This window comes from Anser cygnoides, chromosome 4 (genome assembly GCF_040182565.1).
Source record: "Anser cygnoides isolate HZ-2024a breed goose chromosome 4, Taihu_goose_T2T_genome, whole genome shotgun sequence".
In the NCBI taxonomy this organism is placed as follows: Eukaryota; Metazoa; Chordata; class Aves; order Anseriformes; family Anatidae; genus Anser; species Anser cygnoides.
In genome coordinates, this window is record NC_089876.1 from 37,608,444 (window position 1) to 37,626,420 (window position 17,977).

Here is a 17,977-nt window from a genome sequence, read left to right on the forward strand (position 1 = left end):
TCCTCCTTGATGGGCTTTGCAGTGCATGATAGCCACTTGTTTTGGTTTTTGTACCGCATTTATCAGACTTAACACCTCCTCGTGATATTGGATTATATCACGATTATATTGGCCCCTTGTGAGGACAACAGCCCTCTTTCTTTCCATAATACTCCATGAACGTGGACCACTCCAAAGGCATACTTTGAATCTGTCCAAATATTTCCCATCTTTCCTTTACTCAGTTCCAGTGCTCGAGTTAGGGCTAACAGTTCTGCTCGCTGTGCTGATGTTCCAGGTGGTAAAGGTTTTGCTTCGATTACTGTCTTCAGGATTGTTACTGCATACCCTGCATATCGTGCTCCATTCTTCACAAAACTACTACCATCAGTAAAAAGTTCCCAGTCATACCTTTCAAGGGGTACATCCTTCAAATCTTCAATCAAATCCATTCAGATCTTCAATCTCAGAGATCTTCTCCAACCTAAGTGATTCCATGATAGTTCAGCAAGTGTCAAACTGTCCAAACAAATTCTGTCATACAAAAAGGCAGAAGTAAGTCCTTTAAAAGGTTATAGTTATAATTTGGAAAGAAGGAAGATCAGCTATTAAGACTAGAGATGTAAATCCTAGAAAGGGAAAATGCTAAAAGAGTTTGGAAGAAATCTTCTGACTGGTCTTAAACGCTCCGTTGCACTTCGAGGGAAACTCATTAACTCTTTAAGGACTGAAGCTGAAAGTACAAGTTTTGTGTCCTGAAGGGCATAAAATTATTGGAGAGTGTCCAGAGGAGGTTGCTGAAGATGGTGAAAGGTCTGGTGGGCAAGAGGTGTGAGGAGCAGCTGAAGTCTCTTGGTTTGTTCAGCCGAGAGAAGAGGCGACTGAGGGGAGGCCTCATGGCGGCCCTCAGCTTCCTGAGGAGGGGAGTGGAGGGGCAGGCGCTGATCTCTTCTCTCTGGGGACGCGAGGGAACAGCACGGAGCTGGGACAGGGCAGGTTCAGGCTGGGCGTTAGGAAAGGGTTCTTCCCTGTGAGGGTGGCTGCCAATACTGATGCCTTGTTTGAGAAGCGTCCCATGGTGGTGGTTCTTCCAAATCCAGGTCACAGAAGAAGCAGAGAAACAGCCTGCATGTTTTCCTTGCAGCAATGTCTTGACAGGCACTTTGTGAAAGCCAGCAGACACAGGCGCTGAGGAGAGAGGAGGCTTGTGAGAAAGCTGCATTTGCTCAGCATTTTCTGGCTGATGTTGTGGCCTCAGTCTGCAGCACTCTTGCTGAGAGCGGCTCTTCCTGTGACTCAGCTGAGAGAGCTTTGTAATTTCTTTCCTTCTTTTTCCGTGTGCTAGCGCCCAAAGTACGAAGATGATGGCAATGCTGAACACAGAGGGCTCCTGGTTTTGAGAGCCCTTCTGCCCCTTTCTTAAGAATTTCCTGAGTAAGGGAGAAATGAGTGGACAGGAGAAACTGGACGCTCCTGTTGTCTCACTCCCAAGCCCTCATGCAGGTCGAGGGGGCTCTGGCCCATCTCCGTGATGGTGGGGAACTGCAGGAAACAGCCAGGGCCAGAGAGGTTTCACAAAGCTCACCCCTTTAGCTATTGATCAATCTTCTGCTTTTGTTAGTTCAGCAACACCTCTGTTCTGGTTTGGTTTTGCAGCACTGAATTCTTTCTCTGCATTTCTCTGAATGCTTTCTCTAGGAAGTCAGTACACACCCAGACCGACTGCCCGTCCAAACATGCGGCAGTTCAGGTCTCCGGATGCGGGGAGTGTCTGAGCCTCTTGCTGCCATCGGCGGGGGGCAGAGAGACTGCTTGCGTGAGGTGCGAGCAGGTGGACGACCTGGTCCGCATGGTGGCGGAGCTCAAGGAGGAGGTGCAGAGGTTGAGGGATATCAGGGAGTGCGAGCGGGAGATAGACTGGTGGAGCGACTCCCTGCAGGACTGGAGGGAGAGGGACCAGGGTGAGACGCTCCAAAGGGGGGTGGACCCCCTGCCCTGTCGCCATCGGGCAGAGGGAGGGGACCTGCGAGTTGAGGAGGAATGGAGACAGGTCCCTGCTCGACCTCGCAGGAGATGCCCTCCCCTTCCGGTGCCGCCTTCCCAGGTGCCCTTGAACAATAGGTTTGAGGCCCTGGAGCTGGAGAGACCGGTGGGTGAGGATGAGGTAGGAAGCCTACCCAGGAGGATGCCTGAGGTGAGGAAGTTGACTCCACGCCTCAGGACTGCCTCCACCAAGAAAGAAAGAAGGGTGATCGTTGTGGGCGACTCCCTCCTCAGGGGAATGGAGGGCCCTATTTGTTGGCCTGACCCCACACATAGGGAAGTCTGCTGCCTCCCTGGGGCCAGGGTCAGAGACATTACCAGGAAGCTTCCAAACCTGGTTCGCCCCTCTGACTATTACCCGCTTTTGATAGTCCAGGCTGGCAGCGACGATGTTGAAAAGAGAAGCCTCAAGGCTATCAAACAGGACTATAGGGGGCTGGGACGATTGGTGGAGGGAGCGGGAGTGCAGGTGGTGTTTTTGTCCATCCCTACGGGGGAAGGGAGAGGCACGGAGAGGACATGGAAAGCTCGCGTGGTTAATAGGTGGCTCAGAGGCTGGTGCCAGCACAGAAATTTTGGGTTTTTTCACCATGGGGAGCTTTACTCGGCACCCGGCCTGATGGCCCCAGACGGGTCCCTATCTCCAAGGGGAAAACGGATCCTAGGCCAGGAGCTGGCGGGGCTCATAGAGAGCGCTTTAAACTAGGTAAGAAGGGGGACGGGGCTCAAACAAGGCTTGTTGGAGCTGTGCCGGGGGAAACAATGGCTAGGCCGGGGAAGAAGGCGATGGCCCAGCTGAAGTGCATCTACACTAATGCACGCAGCATGGGTAACAAACAGGAGGAGCTGGAAGCCATCGTGCAGCAGGCAGGCTAGGACTTGGTTGCCATCACGGAGACGTGGTGGGACCGCTCCCACGACTGGAGTGCTGCAATGCCTGGCTATCGGCTCTTCAGGAGGGACAGGCAGCACAGAGGGGGTGGTGGCGTGGCTCTCTACATCAGAGAATCTTTTGATGTTGTGGAACTCCAGGCTGGGAATGATAAGGTTGAAACCCTGTGGGTTAGGATCCGCGGGAAGGCCGGCAAGGCTAGCATCCTGGTCGGGGTCTGTTATAGACCGCCGAACCAGGATGAGGAGACGGATGAGGAGTTTTATAGGCAACTGACAGAAGTTGCAAAATCGTCGGCGCTTGTCCTCGTGGGGGACTTCAACTTCCCGGACATATCCTGGAAACACAACACGGCACAGAGAAAGCAGTCTAGGAGGTTTCTGGAGAGCGTGGGAGATAGCTTCCTGACGCAGCTGGTCAGTGAACCTACCAGGGGTGGTGCCCCGCTAGACCTTCTCTTCACAAACAGAGAAGGACTGGTGGGAGATGTGGTGGTCGGAAACTGTCTTGGGCAGAGTGACCACGAAATGGTAGAGTTCTCTATTCTTGGTGAGGCCAGGAAGGGGACCAGTAAAACTGCTGCATTGGACTTCCGGAGGGCTGACTTTGAGCTGCTCAGGACGCTGGTTGGCCGAGTCCCTTGGGAGGCGGTTCTGAAGGGCAGAGGAGTCCAGGAAGGCTGGGCGCTCCTCAGGAAGGAAATCGTGATGGCACAGGAGCGGTCCGTCCCCACGTGTCCAAAGACGAGCCGGCATGGAAGAAGACCGGCCTGGCTCAACAGAGAGTTGCGGCTTGTGCTTAGCAGAAAAAAGAGGGTTTATAATCTTTGGAGAAAAGGGCAGGCCACTGAGGAGGACTACAAGGATGTAGCGAGGCTGTGCAGGGAGAAAATTAGAAAGGCCAAAGCTCATCTGGAGCTCAACCTGGCTACTGCCGTTAAAGACAACAAAAAATCCTTTTACAAATATATCAACGCGAAACGGAGGACTAAGGAGAATCTCCATCCTTTACTGGATGCGAGGGGAAACCTAGTTACTAAGGATGAGGAAAAGGCTGAGGTGCTTAATGCCGCCTTTGCCTCAGTCTTTAGCGGCAATACCGGTTGTTCTCTGGATACCCAGTGCCCTGAGCTGGTGGAAGGGGATGGGGAGCAGGATGTGGCCTTCGCTATCCATGAGGAAATGGTTGGCGACCTGCTACGGAGCTTGGATGTGCGCAAGTCGATGGGGCCGGATGGGATGCACCCGAGGGTACTGAAAGAACTGGCGGAGGAGCTGGCCGAGGCACTTTCCATCATTTATCGGCAGTCCTGGCTATCGGGGGAGGTCCCAGTTGACTGGCGGCTAGCCAATGTGACGCCCATCTATAAGAAGGGCCGCAGGGCAGACCCGGGGAGCTATAGGCCTGTCAGTTTGACCTCAGTAAGGCTTTTGACACCGTTCCCCACAACATTCTCCTCAAGAAACTGGCTGCTCGGGGCTTGGACTGGCGTACGCTTCGCTGGGTTAGAAACTGGCTGGATGGCCGGGCCCAGAGAGTTGTGGTGAATGGAGTCAAATCTGGTTGGAGGCCGGTCACTAGTGGTGTCCCCCAGGGCTCGGTACTGGGGCCGGTCCTCTTTAATATCTTTATCGATGATCTGGATGAGGGCGTCCAGTGCACCCTCAGTAAGTTTGCAGATGACACCAAGCTAAGTGCGTGTGTCGATCTGCTCAAGGGCAGGAAGGCTCTGCAGGAGGATCTGGATAGGCTGGAGCGATGGGCTGAGGTCAACTGTATGAAGTTCAACAAGGCCAAGTGCCGGGTCCTGCACCTGGGGCGCAACAACCCCAAGCAGAGCTACAGGCTGGGAGATGAGTGGCTGGAAAGCTGCCTGGCCGAGAGGGACCTGGGAGTATTGGTTGATAGTCGGCTGAATATGAGCCAGCAGTGTGCCCAGGTGGCCAAGAAGGCCAACGGCATCCTGGCCTGCATAAGAAGCAGTGTGGCCAGCAGGTCTAGGGAAGTGATTGTGCCCCTGTACTCGGCTCTGGTGAGGCCGCACCTCGAGTACTGTGTTCAGTTTTGGGCCCCTCGCTACAGGAAGGACATGGACGTGCTCGAGCGAGTCCAGAGAAGGGCGACCAAGCTGGTGAGGGGTCTGGAGAACAAGCCTTACGAGGAGCGGCTGAGGGAGCTGGGCTTGTTCAGCCTGGAGAAGAGGAGGCTCAGGGGCGACCTTATCGCTCTCTACAGTTACCTTAAAGGAGGCTGTAGAGAGGTGGGGGTTGGTCTGTTCTCCTACGTGCCTGGTGACAGGACGAGGGGGAATGGGCGAAAGTTGCGACAGGGGAGTTTTAGGTTGGATGTTAGGACGTACTTCTTTACCGAAAGGGTTATTAAGCATTGGAACGGGCTGCCCAGGGAGGTGGTGGAGTCACCATCCCTGGAGGTCTTTAAAAGACGTTTAGATGTAGAGCTTAGCGATATGGTTTAGTGGAGTACTTAGTGTTAGGTCGGAGGTTGGACTCGATGATCTTGAGGTCTCTTCCAACCTAGAAATCTGTGATACTGTGATACTGTGAATTCATTAGAGAGCAGAAGTGGGGGACAGCCCTGCTCTTGTGAGAGAGCCTGAGGAACCCCTAACAGTGCCGAAGGGCAGCAAAAGTACGATTGATACCAAGATCATGTAAAATCCTTTTTTCTCTCTTTCTCTTCCCCCATTTCTTTTTTATGTATTTACTTATTTATTTATTTTGAGGGGATGCATGAATGAGAACCCTTTATTGTAAATACCGTGCATCTGAAAAGGTGAGCCTTCAGGCAGACGTACTGGCAAGCTTTGGCTCAGCCCCAGAACTACATCATCGTTGGCATAAGCACGACTGGTTGGGCAGAGGGCTGTGACTGGAGTGCTGCGAGGGACGGTTCTAGGCTCATCAGGAGGGATAGGCAGGGCAGGTGAGGCAGGGGGCTGGCGCAATGACACGGTTGAGAGCCTCTGAGTGAGGATTAAGGGACAAACCAATAATGCGGATGTTGTTGTGGGAGTTGGAGACGGCCTCCCATCCCGAGTGACTACACGGATGGGTGGTTCAACAAGGAATTAGGCAATGTCTCCAGATCAGCTGCCCTTGTCCCTAAGTGGGTGGGTGACTTTGGGTTGCCAGATGTTAGCAGGGAATGACAAGAAGCAGACACAAACAGGTCCAGGAAATTCCTAAAGCACCTCGATGATAACTTCTTGATCCAGGTACTAAGGGAGCTGACTCGGAAAGGTGCCCTTCTAGATTGCTGCTTGTAAACCGAGAATGTCTCCTGCGTGAAGTGGCGAATGGCAGCCATCTTGGCTACGGTGGCCACAAAGACGTCGAGCTGAAAATCTTTGGTGATAGGAAGAAAACTGCCAGTAAAACTTCCACCAGTGGCTGTGCCACTGCCGCAGACTCACCACCGGGTGCCGCCTCAGCACAGGTTGGTGGAGCCAGAGTGCTCTGGGGGGGTGGTGGTGGGATTTGTGTCCCCTCATCTTTGGGGAGCACCACGTTGTCCTCTGAGGGGAGTGGCGGCTGCCCCCTGCTCCTGGTCAGGTTCCAGGGAGCAGGGAGCAGCTGCCCCGGGAGCGGAGGATTCAGGAGAAGCGGTGGTGGGGGACCGGGGTGGGTGGGGGCCTGCAGCAGGCAGGAGCCTGTGGGGTGCAGGGGCTCCCTGTGCGGCATGGCCCCCAGGCCTCAGCTCCAGCGGCTGTGGGGCACCAGTGTCCCCATCACCATGGGCTGACCCCAGACACAGATGGGGGGACACGGAGGAGCAGCGGATAGGGGCAGCACCGCAGGTGGGAGCAGCACCACACGAACTGTGAGCCCGGCACCCCAGACCAGGCATTGGCCTTAGGCAGCGGGTGGAGGATGGTGGGGATGTGAGCGGGCTGGTATGGGATCAGCATCGCTCCAGGGATGGGGGCAGCAAGCAGGCCCTGGAGACAGGGGTGGGGGTAGTTTGGGGTACTTTCAGGTTAGTAGGGTTTCCTTGGTTTTCCACCTCCTCTCTTTTGCAGGGGTGCCAATGCTGCTCCCGTCTGTGGTGGAAGCGGGCCCTGTGGTACCGCCACTGGTACCATGGAGCTGTGATGGGGAGCCAATGGGCCGGCTGTCTGTAGGGGTCCCCAGGAGGTGCCTGTCTGGGGTGTTCGCGGTGGGTTGGGGGATGCTGGGGCTGGGGCTGCTGGTACTGGAGTTGCCAATACCAGCATGGGCTGGGGAAGCTGGGGCTGGGCGTGCTGGCACCAAGTTGGGGATGCTGCTACCAGTCCTGGACAGAGATGCCGGTAGTGGTGCTGGGACCTTGTGGAGATACCAATAGTGGAGCTGGGGGCAATCAGGGTGCTGGAGGTGGTACTGGAAGCGGGACAGTGATGTTGGTACTCGGGTGGTGATGCTCTTACTGGGGCCATGTTGCTGGTACTAGGACAGATTTGGTGGGGCATCTCCACTGGTACTGGGATGCTGATGCTTGTACTGGGACAGCAGTGCACGTAGTGGGACAGCTGTGCTTGGAACTGGGACGGTGATTGTGCACCTCAAAGACTGGTCAGCCCCTAGGAAGTAATGGCTGCATTCAGAGGCGGGGAAGAAGAAAAAACAGGTTCAACAAAAAGAGCAAAGATCAGCCACGCTTCTCACGGCATCTGCCTTTGCAAAGGCAAGTGCCCTTCAAAGCCCACAGACATCGTGTCAGCTCCTTCAACTGGCTGCCAGCCTGCGACTTGCCACCCGCAGAGCATGAATGCCATCACCTTGGCAATTCAGGAAATCACTAGGTAACATTCCCTAGTCTCAAAGACAGATTCTGTAGCCGGATAAATCACCATTGGAAATCGGGTAAAACAAGAGTTTTACTTGAAAGCCTATGAGCAAGAAGTGTAAGCTGAAATGCAGAATTTCTTCAGAACTTTGCTGTGACACTGTGCCAAGCCGTGAGGTCACAACACCTCTCCGTGATGCTGCGAGGGCCATGAGGTCCCAACGCTGCTCCGTGACACCGTGAGGGCTGCAAGGTCACAATAGCTCTCGGTGATGCAGTGCTGGGCCGTGAGGTCCTGACACCCCATTGTGACGCTGGGTCAGGCCACAGGCACTGCTCCGCACCGGTCCTGACAGCAGCACTAGCTGCAGCTGCAGCGGCGGTGGTGGAAGCATGGTGCGAGTGTGGGGAGCCACGGCCCCTGCCTGCGTCCTCTTCCTCCTCCTGGTGGCCCTGTGTGCCTGGGGTGCCCAGGCTGCGCCATGGCGACCACCGGGAGCAGGTGGGTGGGCAGGGCCGGGGCCAACACCAAACCCTGGGCGGCATGGTGCTGCGCGGCACGCATATGGATGGAGGGGACGGGGACGGGATAGCAGCAGGGCCGGGCGGGCACCGCGGGCAGGGGGCAGGCAGGAGGCAGAAGCCCCGCAGGGTGGCACGGTGGGGCCGTGGCTGCTGCGGGGTTGTTTCCTGCCGGGGGGGCCGTGAGTGGCGCTGGGGCCGAGAAGCCTGGGTCTGAGCCCCTGTGGGGCTGAGGCCGCTGGCCCCTCTTGGGAAACTTCCACCTGCATCTTTGTCCCGTGACATTGCCTCAGCCCCCTCAGTCACTGCAGGGTGCTGGGGAAGAGGGAGAGCACAGCATGCCATGGCAACTTCTCTCATCTCTGCTTGATTTTAGATGATGATGGTGTTGCTTCTCCATATCCAGCTTCTCAGCTGGATCATGGTTTGGAGCCTCAGGAGGATCCCCGAGGTACGTTGCGAGTGTGCTTCCTTGAAGGAAGATGGCTAATGGGCTGTAATAGTTTATTCAGGGTCTTCCAAGTGCGTTTGTGCCTTGAGGGGGCTTGCACAAATGAGCCCTGAATATTTCTTCACTTGGAGAGATGCCACCCCTGCCCCTCTCCACAGAGAGGGAAGAACCCAGGCTTTTCTTCCTATTTGGGCCATGTCATTACCTGAGCCCCAGCCAGTGCCTCCCGGTCACTGAGGAAGAGGCAGGCCCCAAGAGGCAATGGAAGCTCCCCTTACCTGTGTCTGATCCCACTTGTGCCCACAGGCAGTACTGGTCAAGTGCCTCCATGGAATCCTGCTCCTGAGCCTGCCAGTATGGGTCCCACAGGTGGTAAGTTGTCCGTGTTCATTTCCTTGCTGTTTGTTAACGGTCTGTTGAGCTAGCTCAGCAAGGGTTCAGCTGCTCACTGGCCAGGGGGCTTCTCCATGACAAACATGGATGATCATTTTTCCCGGGGTCTGCACGCTCCCCCTGCAGTGGGGTCTTCCTTTGTGTCCAGCAGAGATCTTCCCGTAAGAAACACCTGAGGGGCCACACCTTTGGCGGCATGCTCCCTGCGGGGTGTTGCGCACAGCCTGGAGAGAGGATTTGGGAAGAGGCCAAGAGGGAGCCTCCAGCTCAGCAGGCCCCTTTGCGGCTTTGGAAATCCTGGCTCGTGTCTGGGTCCCACATCCTTGCCTGAGCCCCCTCCAGTCGCTGCAGGTCACTAAGGAAGAGGTAGATCACACCATGCAAGGGGAATGTTTCTCTTCTGTGCTTGATTGCAGCAGTTCTCGTAGGCTCTGGCTACTCGACACCTCAGCCTGATGTGGACCACGAGCCTCAGGTTAATCTGCCAGGTAAGTCAGCGGAAGGAAGGAGCATCTAGGTGCTGCAGAGCCAGCAGGCACCTTGCGCTTGAGTTGAGACCTGGGGTGGGCACGGGGAGGGCCCTTCTCCGGGCGGCTCCACGCATGCTTAGTTTGTACCAGCACGGTGCCACTGCAGGCACCCAGCAACTGTTTGCAAGATGCTCTTGAGTGGCAGGGAGAGACGAGTACCATGGAGCAGTCCCCTCTTTGAACTGCATTCTCTGTCACTCTGGTCAGAAGGAGTATGTTGACGTAGTTCACAGGAGGGACTCCACTTGTGTTTACAGATGGGACCGAAGGCAAAGGTGATCCAGGTTCCCAGATGGGTTCCAGGACTGAAGCTCTGGGAGATGGCCTGGGTAAGTTGTGGCTTTTGACTTCCTTTGAGAGCTGCCAGTTCAAAGCCCAAACGTCAGCCAGGCATCTCTGCAGGTGGGAGGGTATAGACCGGCACGTGTGTGTGCCCTGTCAAGGCACGAGCCCTGGTATGCTCTCCTACTGAGCTATTGATGTAGATGGCGCTGGGACAGAAACTTCTCACGGGTCTTTGGTTGCAGAAGTGTCCCCAGGGAGGGCTTTGCCAGATCCTCGGCTGCTTCCGGCGCTGGAGCCCAGCTGGTATCCCAGGGGTGGGTAGTCATTTCACTGACTTCACAAACTAAGCCCTGGTTCTCCAAATTGCACTGGTGCCAAAGTTAACTTCCTACTTTCTCTTCAGGTCCTCTAAGAGCAAAGGACAATGCTGAAATAAGAAAATCTTCCCCAACATCCTCTGACATCGTAGAGGATATCATAAAGGAGTTAGAGGAGGCAGCACCTGGTGGGTATATTTCTCTCTGTCCGCCATAAGACTTGGGAAGGTGAGGTTCTAAATCCATGTGTGGACACACCGTAACCTGCACAGCAGGAAGGGATGGATCAGAGCGGAGACACTCAATTTCACACCTAGCAGGCACTGGTGAGCCTCAGAGAAGGCCGAGAGCCTCTGCTGCCGCTTGTGGGTCACGCCGTGTCCCAGGGGCAGCTGCTAGCCCAGCATTACCATTACTGGTCCGAGCTGTTCCGTGCAAACATTGGTATCCAGCCAGCAGCAAAGGGCTTCTGCTGAACTTGTGTTCAGCTCCCGCACAGCGCTGCTTGCAGCTGGGCGAGTTCAAGGCAGGAGGCACATCCCAAGCAGTGCTTGCTGTCCCCTGAGCAGGGAGACACATGTCACCAGAGGGAAGAGCACCCTTGGGCAGAGGAGGGAAAGCGCAGGCAGATTTGGGGCAGCGGCTGGGATCGAAGCAGCCCAGCCCAGCCCTCTCGTTCTCCTTGATGTCTGAGGATTCTCGGTGACAGCCTGCAGGCAGGGGCGAGTTCAAGCTGCACACCCAGCTTGATGCCCGACCCCTAACTTGTAGGAGCTGAAAGGAAAGGCACTTACCTCAGTCTCAGCTGATTTAGCTGTCCACTTCTAGTTGGGTTTCAAATGACTTGGCCAAACGTCTTGGGATGGAGTCAGCATAATGGGATGGACATGCTTCTCAGAAGGGCTGTTCCTGCCTCTGAACTGGATGCAGCTTTTTTATGTCCTCTTTGAAGGCACGAATTGAGCGTCATCTTGCAGTGTACCAAAAATGCACTATGTGCGATGTGAACAAGAAGATCTCCTGCAATCTCCTGGTCTCGCAGCAGGCCAGATTTTGCTGTCTGTGCTGGTAGACTGCCAGGAGTCGAACACTTAGATTTTTCTTTGTGAATGACATGTTGTTTGGAGTAGTGAGTACCTCCCCCAGAAGCCCAGGCCGTAGCTTCTAAACTTTAGGGATGTCTTTTGAGAAGCACTACCTTCCAAAGATACCGTCCTCGAAAGGAGGAGCAGTTCCTTATAGTCACACTGTCCTGCTTTCTTTCTAAAGGGCTGGTTAGAGAGACTGTGCCGAAGGAGGTGCTTTGGCAACGAAGCGGTCGCAGGCTGCCGCTCCCTGGCAAAAGAACAGAGGCAATGAAGTCAACTGCCACACGAGGTAAAGGCTGTTTCTTGGTCATCCGCTGTCACCAGCCAGAACCAGCATGCGTGTGCAGGTTCTTGCCCTGGTACCCGCTCTTGCAGCTCATGTCAGCAGCCAAACCCAAGAGTGTCAGTAGGCAGCAAGTGTTGCAGAGGAAGTCAGGAGTGGCTCCCTGAGGATGGCTGTCTTCCCCGGGCTGTGACAGCAGTGCAGCGGAGGGACGCTCACAAAGCTCTGTGGCTGTGGTTAGAGAGGGGTCACCTCCCAGCGCACCCAGTTCCCAGGGATTTTGGAACTTTGCTCTTGGGGGAACAAGGCCGTCAGAAGCCCACTGAGCAGACAATGGGAAACGGGACCCCTCCTGTGAGCTGAGGCCCAGAGTGATGCCCTGACTCAGTACAGATGGGGCACTGCCTCACTGGCACTCCTGGGCTCCCGAATTTTGTTCAGTTTTGTCCCTAAGGCTCCGAGTGTGCCTCGAGCAGCGAAGGTGGGCAAGCGCCTAAGAACTTTGAGAACTCCAAAGAGCTGGGGGAGCAAACCTGAGACACTGGGCTCTCAGCATTATGGCAGGGAAAACAAAGGATGGAGGGAAAACAAAGCTGAGAGGCAAAAGGGAGGCTCCAGAGTGCCTTGAGTTGCAGTGCCTTTGGCAGATTCCCCAGCTTCTGCTGAACCTCAGGAAGCATTGCGGCCTGAGGATTTTCACTTGCTCAAAGATGCTAACCAAATGAAACAGAACACTTCCTGGCAATGTCAGACCTCCTGTGAGATTACCAGTAGTGCGCAGGACACGGCAATGTCCACAATTGTTCTTGCAGGCGTGGATGGGGAGAACAATGCAAACACTGCAAAGCCCCAGAATTTCCGAAGGTACTGCATAGAAGGCGCTGTGGCAGTCTTGGTTCCCTTCCTCGTGCTTGTGACAGTTGCGTGCTGCGTGCTTATCTGGTGTTGGCGGCAGGAAAACCGGTGAGTTGTTGTTCCCCCGCTCCCTCTCCTCCTCTCCCCCTCCCAAATTCTTTACCGTATCTTTGTTAACATTATTATATGGCTGCTGCCAGCCAGGAAGCAGTTGTCGTTAGCGTATTGTGAAGTGAGCAGTTAGTTTTTGACCAGACTCTTCTGAAATTTCTGCTGTCCAGTGTTTTAGGTGGCCTCTAATTCCTGGGCATTCTGTTCTGGAGCCCATTTTTCTGTTGCTGGTCTTAGCGAAGCTTGGCCCTTCCGCAGCAAGAGCAGAGCCAGGGACAGCCGTAGGCAAAGCAAGGCCAGGAAGAGAAATGCAGGAGCTGAGAGAGAGTGCCATCAGAGAGAGAAGCGCAGCAGTGCCAGTTCCCCCCCAGCACAAGGCACCCTGTTCTGGGACGCCCTGAATTGCAGGTGTCCGCCTCAGCCAAGGTGTGCCAGCTCCTGGGAGCATGGGGATGAGCCCTGCCAGCTGCGGGCATTGCCTTGGAGAGGGGCAGTCAGTGTGTCACAGCCGCACCTGAGCGCTGCCAGCGTGCGTGTCTTCAGCACACACAGAGCTTGTGTGTTTAATTACACATCCCAAAGAGCGGATGGGCAGCACCTCACCGAACAGGGAGCCGAGGCCGTCACCTTGTTGGTCCAGGGCCAGGGCCGGGCAGGGAGCTGAGTACTGGTCCTTGCAAGGCGCTCTGAAAAAGGGCAGTCGGTGGCTGTGGTGACTGGGCCATGCAGAGCCCGGCTGTGGACCCCTGTCTCTGCGGGCGCCAGGTCTTCTTGCTGGGACAGCACGTGCAGAGCAGGCAGGTCAGGATGGCTGGCGAGGCACTGGGGAGGAGACAAGCTGGGGCAGGATGTGGAGGGGAGCAGAGTCCCAGCGGAGGGCACAGGGCACCCTGTTTTCTGCACAGAGCATGTGTGCCCACAGCTCACGCACAGCCGGATGCCTGCACCCCGCTGCCTCGCACCCGCCTGGCACCGCAGCCGCAGCACGGCCTCAGCAAATTCCTGTCTCCGCAGGCGCCTCGCCGCAGCCCAGGCAGCCCAGACTGACACCCGCAGCCGCTCCGTGAGCCCCTACAGGCAGCCTGACCACCGTCGTACGCCTGAGAGCCAGGCCCGACACCAGCGGCCACCATCAGTGCCTGGAAGACCGACCCGCCTGCCACCAGCCCGGCCTCCACGGCCCCCACGCACGGCAGCAGACCAATGGAAGGCACGCGACCGGCCCAGTATCCCCCAGTCCTCGTGGACACAGACATCACCTCCACGGCCCCCTCCACCCTCTTCCAAGGGCTGGGGCAGGCCCCCCCGGGATGCAGCCTTGGCCACACTTCCAATAAATATTGAATAATACAGCACAGCAGTCCGGGTCTTATGTACAGCAACACCCAGGAACCCACAGCAGGACTTTGTGACTGATCGAAAAGTAACCCTGAGGGTCCTCGGTGCTGGGGGTCAGCCAGACTGTGCCCACCATGCAGGGAACGCAGGGGAAGGGAGCTGGGGAGCAGCACAGCAGGAGCAGACAGAAGGGCTGTGAGCGCGGCAGCGACCCTGCACAGCGCTCACCCGAGAACCCCCTGCTCAAACTGGCAGTGCCGCAGCCACACACAAGCTCGGGCCCTTCCTGATCCTGGGCCGAGGCCAGGCTCCCCACAGCCAGCCCTCCTCAGGTCCTGACACTGCACGGATGGCCGATTTTGGCCAGGGTGCCCCATGCCAACGCTCCTACGGCTCAGCTCTCCTCAAGGAGTACAAGAAAAAATTTCTAACTCTTTGGAGTCAGGGCTGGGATTGCCACACGCTGGCACAAGCAACTGGAACCAGAGGGGAGACCCGAGGTGCTGCCACCACCAAAGGTAAGAGATCCTCATTTGAAAAATCTCACTTGAGGGTGGCCGTCTCCTCCCATGTGGCTCCTTGGAGGAGCAGAAAGCTCGGGTCGAGCTCCGGAGTCCCCTCTGGGGGTGAGGATGAGTTGTCTCCCCGTGGATGGGCCCAGGGTTGGAGGGCACAGGGCTGAAGCTCTGTCTTCTCGGGGACAGCCAAGCCTCACCTTCTGTCCTTTGCCATGTACAGGCCTCAGCTTCTTCCTCCCTCAGATTTGTCTGGGGCCAGAAGCCGAAGGAGAGAAGGCTCTCAGTTAACGGTTAACCGGTGCACGGTTAACGGTTGGACCTGATCATCTTGTTAGCATTCACGAAGACACATAAGCCACAAAGTGATGATATGAAGGTGCTTTTATTAGGCGCTGGAAGTTAGGGGCATGCCTGCCCAAATCTAACTTCGTCCGATTTGTTCACTCAGTTCTCTTTTATCTCCTAAAATATTACATATGCATTAAGTTTTACAACACATCTATGCATATTCATTTCCTAGCTCCTCCTAGCCCCGCTTTGTATGCTAATTATCTAATCAGTCCTTCTGTGCTTGCATATCACTCTCTGGTGGTCGTCCGGGTGGTCGTCGGGATGAAGTAAGATGTCTTCATCAGAGCTGAACTTTTTACCTTTACCTACCAGTAAATTCTCTGATGATTGCCCGTGTGGGATCTGTACCACTTGTGTCCATGGTACCTGGTCCTCCCTTTTTCTTCTAGATCCTTTTTGGTGGGCTACCAATATCCCTTTATCCAATTTTGGATATACCAATGTTTCTCTTATCCCATAATCTGTGCTATTTTCATGTGTTACTATGCACCGGTAGTTTCCTTCGTTGACATTAGTAACACTAAACAGGGTTAGGGTGGTAGCTCCTCTCAGTTGTAGGCCCAGTTCTGGGGTATTACTTACGTACGCCTTCCCCTTCCGTGCAGCCTTCAATCCTGTATTGTCCCCGGCTGTGTTTATGTCTATTTCCTGGCTCTGTCCGGAGTCATTTATTTTCCCCCAGACCACCTGTAGAGAGCTAATTGTTATTGGTTTATCGTCGTGCATTCCACATTCCAAAGTAACATTTTCTCCTTTGAATATTTCCTCTTTCTTATATTTTTCTGGTATTTCTAGGAGCCCAATTACAAGGTATTTACACAAAACAATTACTGTTGTCGTTACCGTTGTTAAGAACCCCGACATTGTATGGTTATATGCGCCTCATCTGTAGTTTTGTATCTCCGATTGCTCGCACCGACCAAAGTTCAGGAACCTTTTTCACCCGAGTGTAATGAATCCAAGCATCCACCCCTTCTACCTTTACAGCTGTAAAAGTAGTCAATAATACTTGATAAGGTTCGGCCCACCGTTCTTTCAGGGGTTCTTCATTCCAGTTTTTGATGTACACTCGGTCGCCTGGCTGAATGTCGTGGACAGGGTTTTCCAGTGACAACGGTCGGTTCCACACCAAAACACTTCGATGTTGAGCTAAAGTTTTGCCAAGAGACAATACATAATTATAAACATCCTGGTTCCCTGTTATGTGCATATTAGGATTTGGTTCTGAGGATTCATAAGGCTTTCCATATATAATCTCGTATGGGCTTACTGCCATTCCACTCCTTGGCTTTATCCTTATTCTCAGTAAGGCTATAGGCAAAGCTTGTGGCCATTGTATTTTGGCTTCCTGGCAGATTTTACTGATCTGTCCCTTTAGTGTTTGGTTCACCCTTTCTACCTGTCCACTAGATTGGGGTCCCCATGCAGTATGTAAATGCCAAGAAATTCCTAATAGCCGGCTTACGTCTTTAACCACAGATGCAACAAAGTGCGGTCCCCTATCCGAGGATATTCCTAACGGTACCCCGAACCTCAGAATGATTTCCCGCAAGAACCATTTTACTGTCTCTTTAGCTTGATTGGTGCGACAGGGAAGGGCTTCTGGCCATCCGGAAAAGGTGTCAACCCCTACTAACAAATACCTATATCCCCTAGTCCTAGGTAACTCTACAAAATCAACTTGCCAGTAATCTCCTGGTTCTATCCCTACTCTCACTCTTCCCATTTCAGCATGTTTTCTTGCTACTGGATTATTTTTCAAACAAATCTCACACTTTGACGTTACTGATTTTGCCACTGTTAACATATGTGTAGAGATAATGCTACGTTTTAAAAATGTTACCATTGCCTCTGCACCCCAGTGACACTCATTATGTCTTGTCTGAAGTATTTCTCGCATCACCAAGGGGGGTATTACTACCTGGCCCGTAGCGGTCACATACCATCCATCAGAGTTCTTTCGGGCCTTTAGGAGATTTGCTAATTTCTCATCCTCTGGCGAATATCTTGCTTCCTTGGGAAGATTAAGACGAGCGGGGCCTACCTTGAGTGGTACCAGAGCCATCACATTCCACACCTTCTGAGCAATTTGTCGAGCTGCTCGATCTGCCAACCGATTCCCTTCTGATATCTTTGAGGTTCCTCCTTGATGGGCTTTGCAGTGCATGATAGCCACTTGTTTTGGTTTTTGTACCGCATTTATCAGACTTAACACCTCCTCGTGATATTGGATTATATCACGATTATATTGGCCCCTTGTGAGGACAACAGCCCTCTTTCTTTCCATAATACTCCATGAACGTGGACCACTCCAAAGGCATACTTTGAATCTGTCCAAATATTTCCCATCTTTCCTTTACTCAGTTCCAGTGCTCGAGTTAGGGCTAACAGTTCTGCTCGCTGTGCTGATGTTCCAGGTGGTAAAGGTTTTGCTTCGATTACTGTCTTCAGGATTGTTACTGCATACCCTGCATATCGTGCTCCATTCTTCACAAAACTACTACCATCAGTAAAAAGTTCCCAGTCATACCTTTCAAGGGGTACATCCTTCAAATCTTCAATCAAATCCATTCAGATCTTCAATCTCAGAGATCTTCTCCAACCTAAGTGATTCCATGATAGTTCAGCAAGTGTCAAACTGTCCAAACAAATTCTGTCATACAAAAAGGCAGAAGTAAGTCCTTTAAAAGGTTATAGTTATAATTTGGAAAGAAGGAAGATCAGCTATTAAGACTAGAGATGTAAATCCTAGAAAGGGAAAATGCTAAAAGAGTTTGGAAGAAATCTTCTGACTGGTCTTAAACGCTCCGTTGCACTTCGAGGGAAACTCATTAACTCTTTAAGGACTGAAGCTGAAAGTACAAGTTTTGTGTCCTGAAGGGCATAAAATTATTGGAGAGTGTCCAGAGGAGGTTGCTGAAGATGGTGAAAGGTCTGGTGGGCAAGAGGTGTGAGGAGCAGCTGAAGTCTCTTGGTTTGTTCAGCCGAGAGAAGAGGCGACTGAGGGGAGGCCTCATGGCGGCCCTCAGCTTCCTGAGGAGGGGAGTGGAGGGGCAGGCGCTGATCTCTTCTCTCTGGGGACGCGAGGGAACAGCACGGAGCTGGGACAGGGCAGGTTCAGGCTGGGCGTTAGGAAAGGGTTCTTCCCTGTGAGGGTGGCTGCCAATACTGATGCCTTGTTTGAGAAGCGTCCCATGGTGGTGGTTCTTCCAAATCCAGGTCACAGAAGAAGCAGA

General features: G+C 53.9%; 1 protein-coding gene across 6 annotated transcripts; it reads left to right on the forward strand.

The window, feature by feature from the left end:
• Window positions 1–2,589: 2,589 nt before the first annotated feature.
• Window positions 2,590–13,886, forward strand: LOC136790688 (uncharacterized). 6 transcript variants are annotated; one of them, XM_066996018.1, is made up of 9 exons: window positions 4,751–6,370; window positions 6,954–9,044; window positions 9,482–9,553; window positions 9,853–9,924; window positions 10,123–10,194; window positions 10,284–10,385; window positions 11,467–11,574; window positions 12,381–12,531; window positions 13,549–13,886. In XM_066996018.1, exons 2-9 carry the CDS (start codon window positions 9,029–9,031, stop codon window positions 13,880–13,882), a joined length of 927 nt encoding a protein of 308 aa, XP_066852119.1. In that variant the 5' UTR covers window positions 4,751–6,370; window positions 6,954–9,028; the 3' UTR covers window positions 13,883–13,886. The 6 variants fall into 6 exon arrangements, 1 of the variants encoding a protein (XP_066852119.1); XR_010831110.1 differs by lacking the exons at window positions 12,381–12,531; window positions 13,549–13,886 and having other exon boundaries at window positions 2,590–6,370; window positions 6,954–10,194; window positions 10,284–11,500; XR_010831111.1 differs by lacking the exons at window positions 12,381–12,531; window positions 13,549–13,886 and having other exon boundaries at window positions 2,590–6,370; window positions 6,954–9,553; window positions 9,853–11,500.
• The last annotated feature ends 4,091 nt before the right edge of the window (window positions 13,887–17,977 follow it).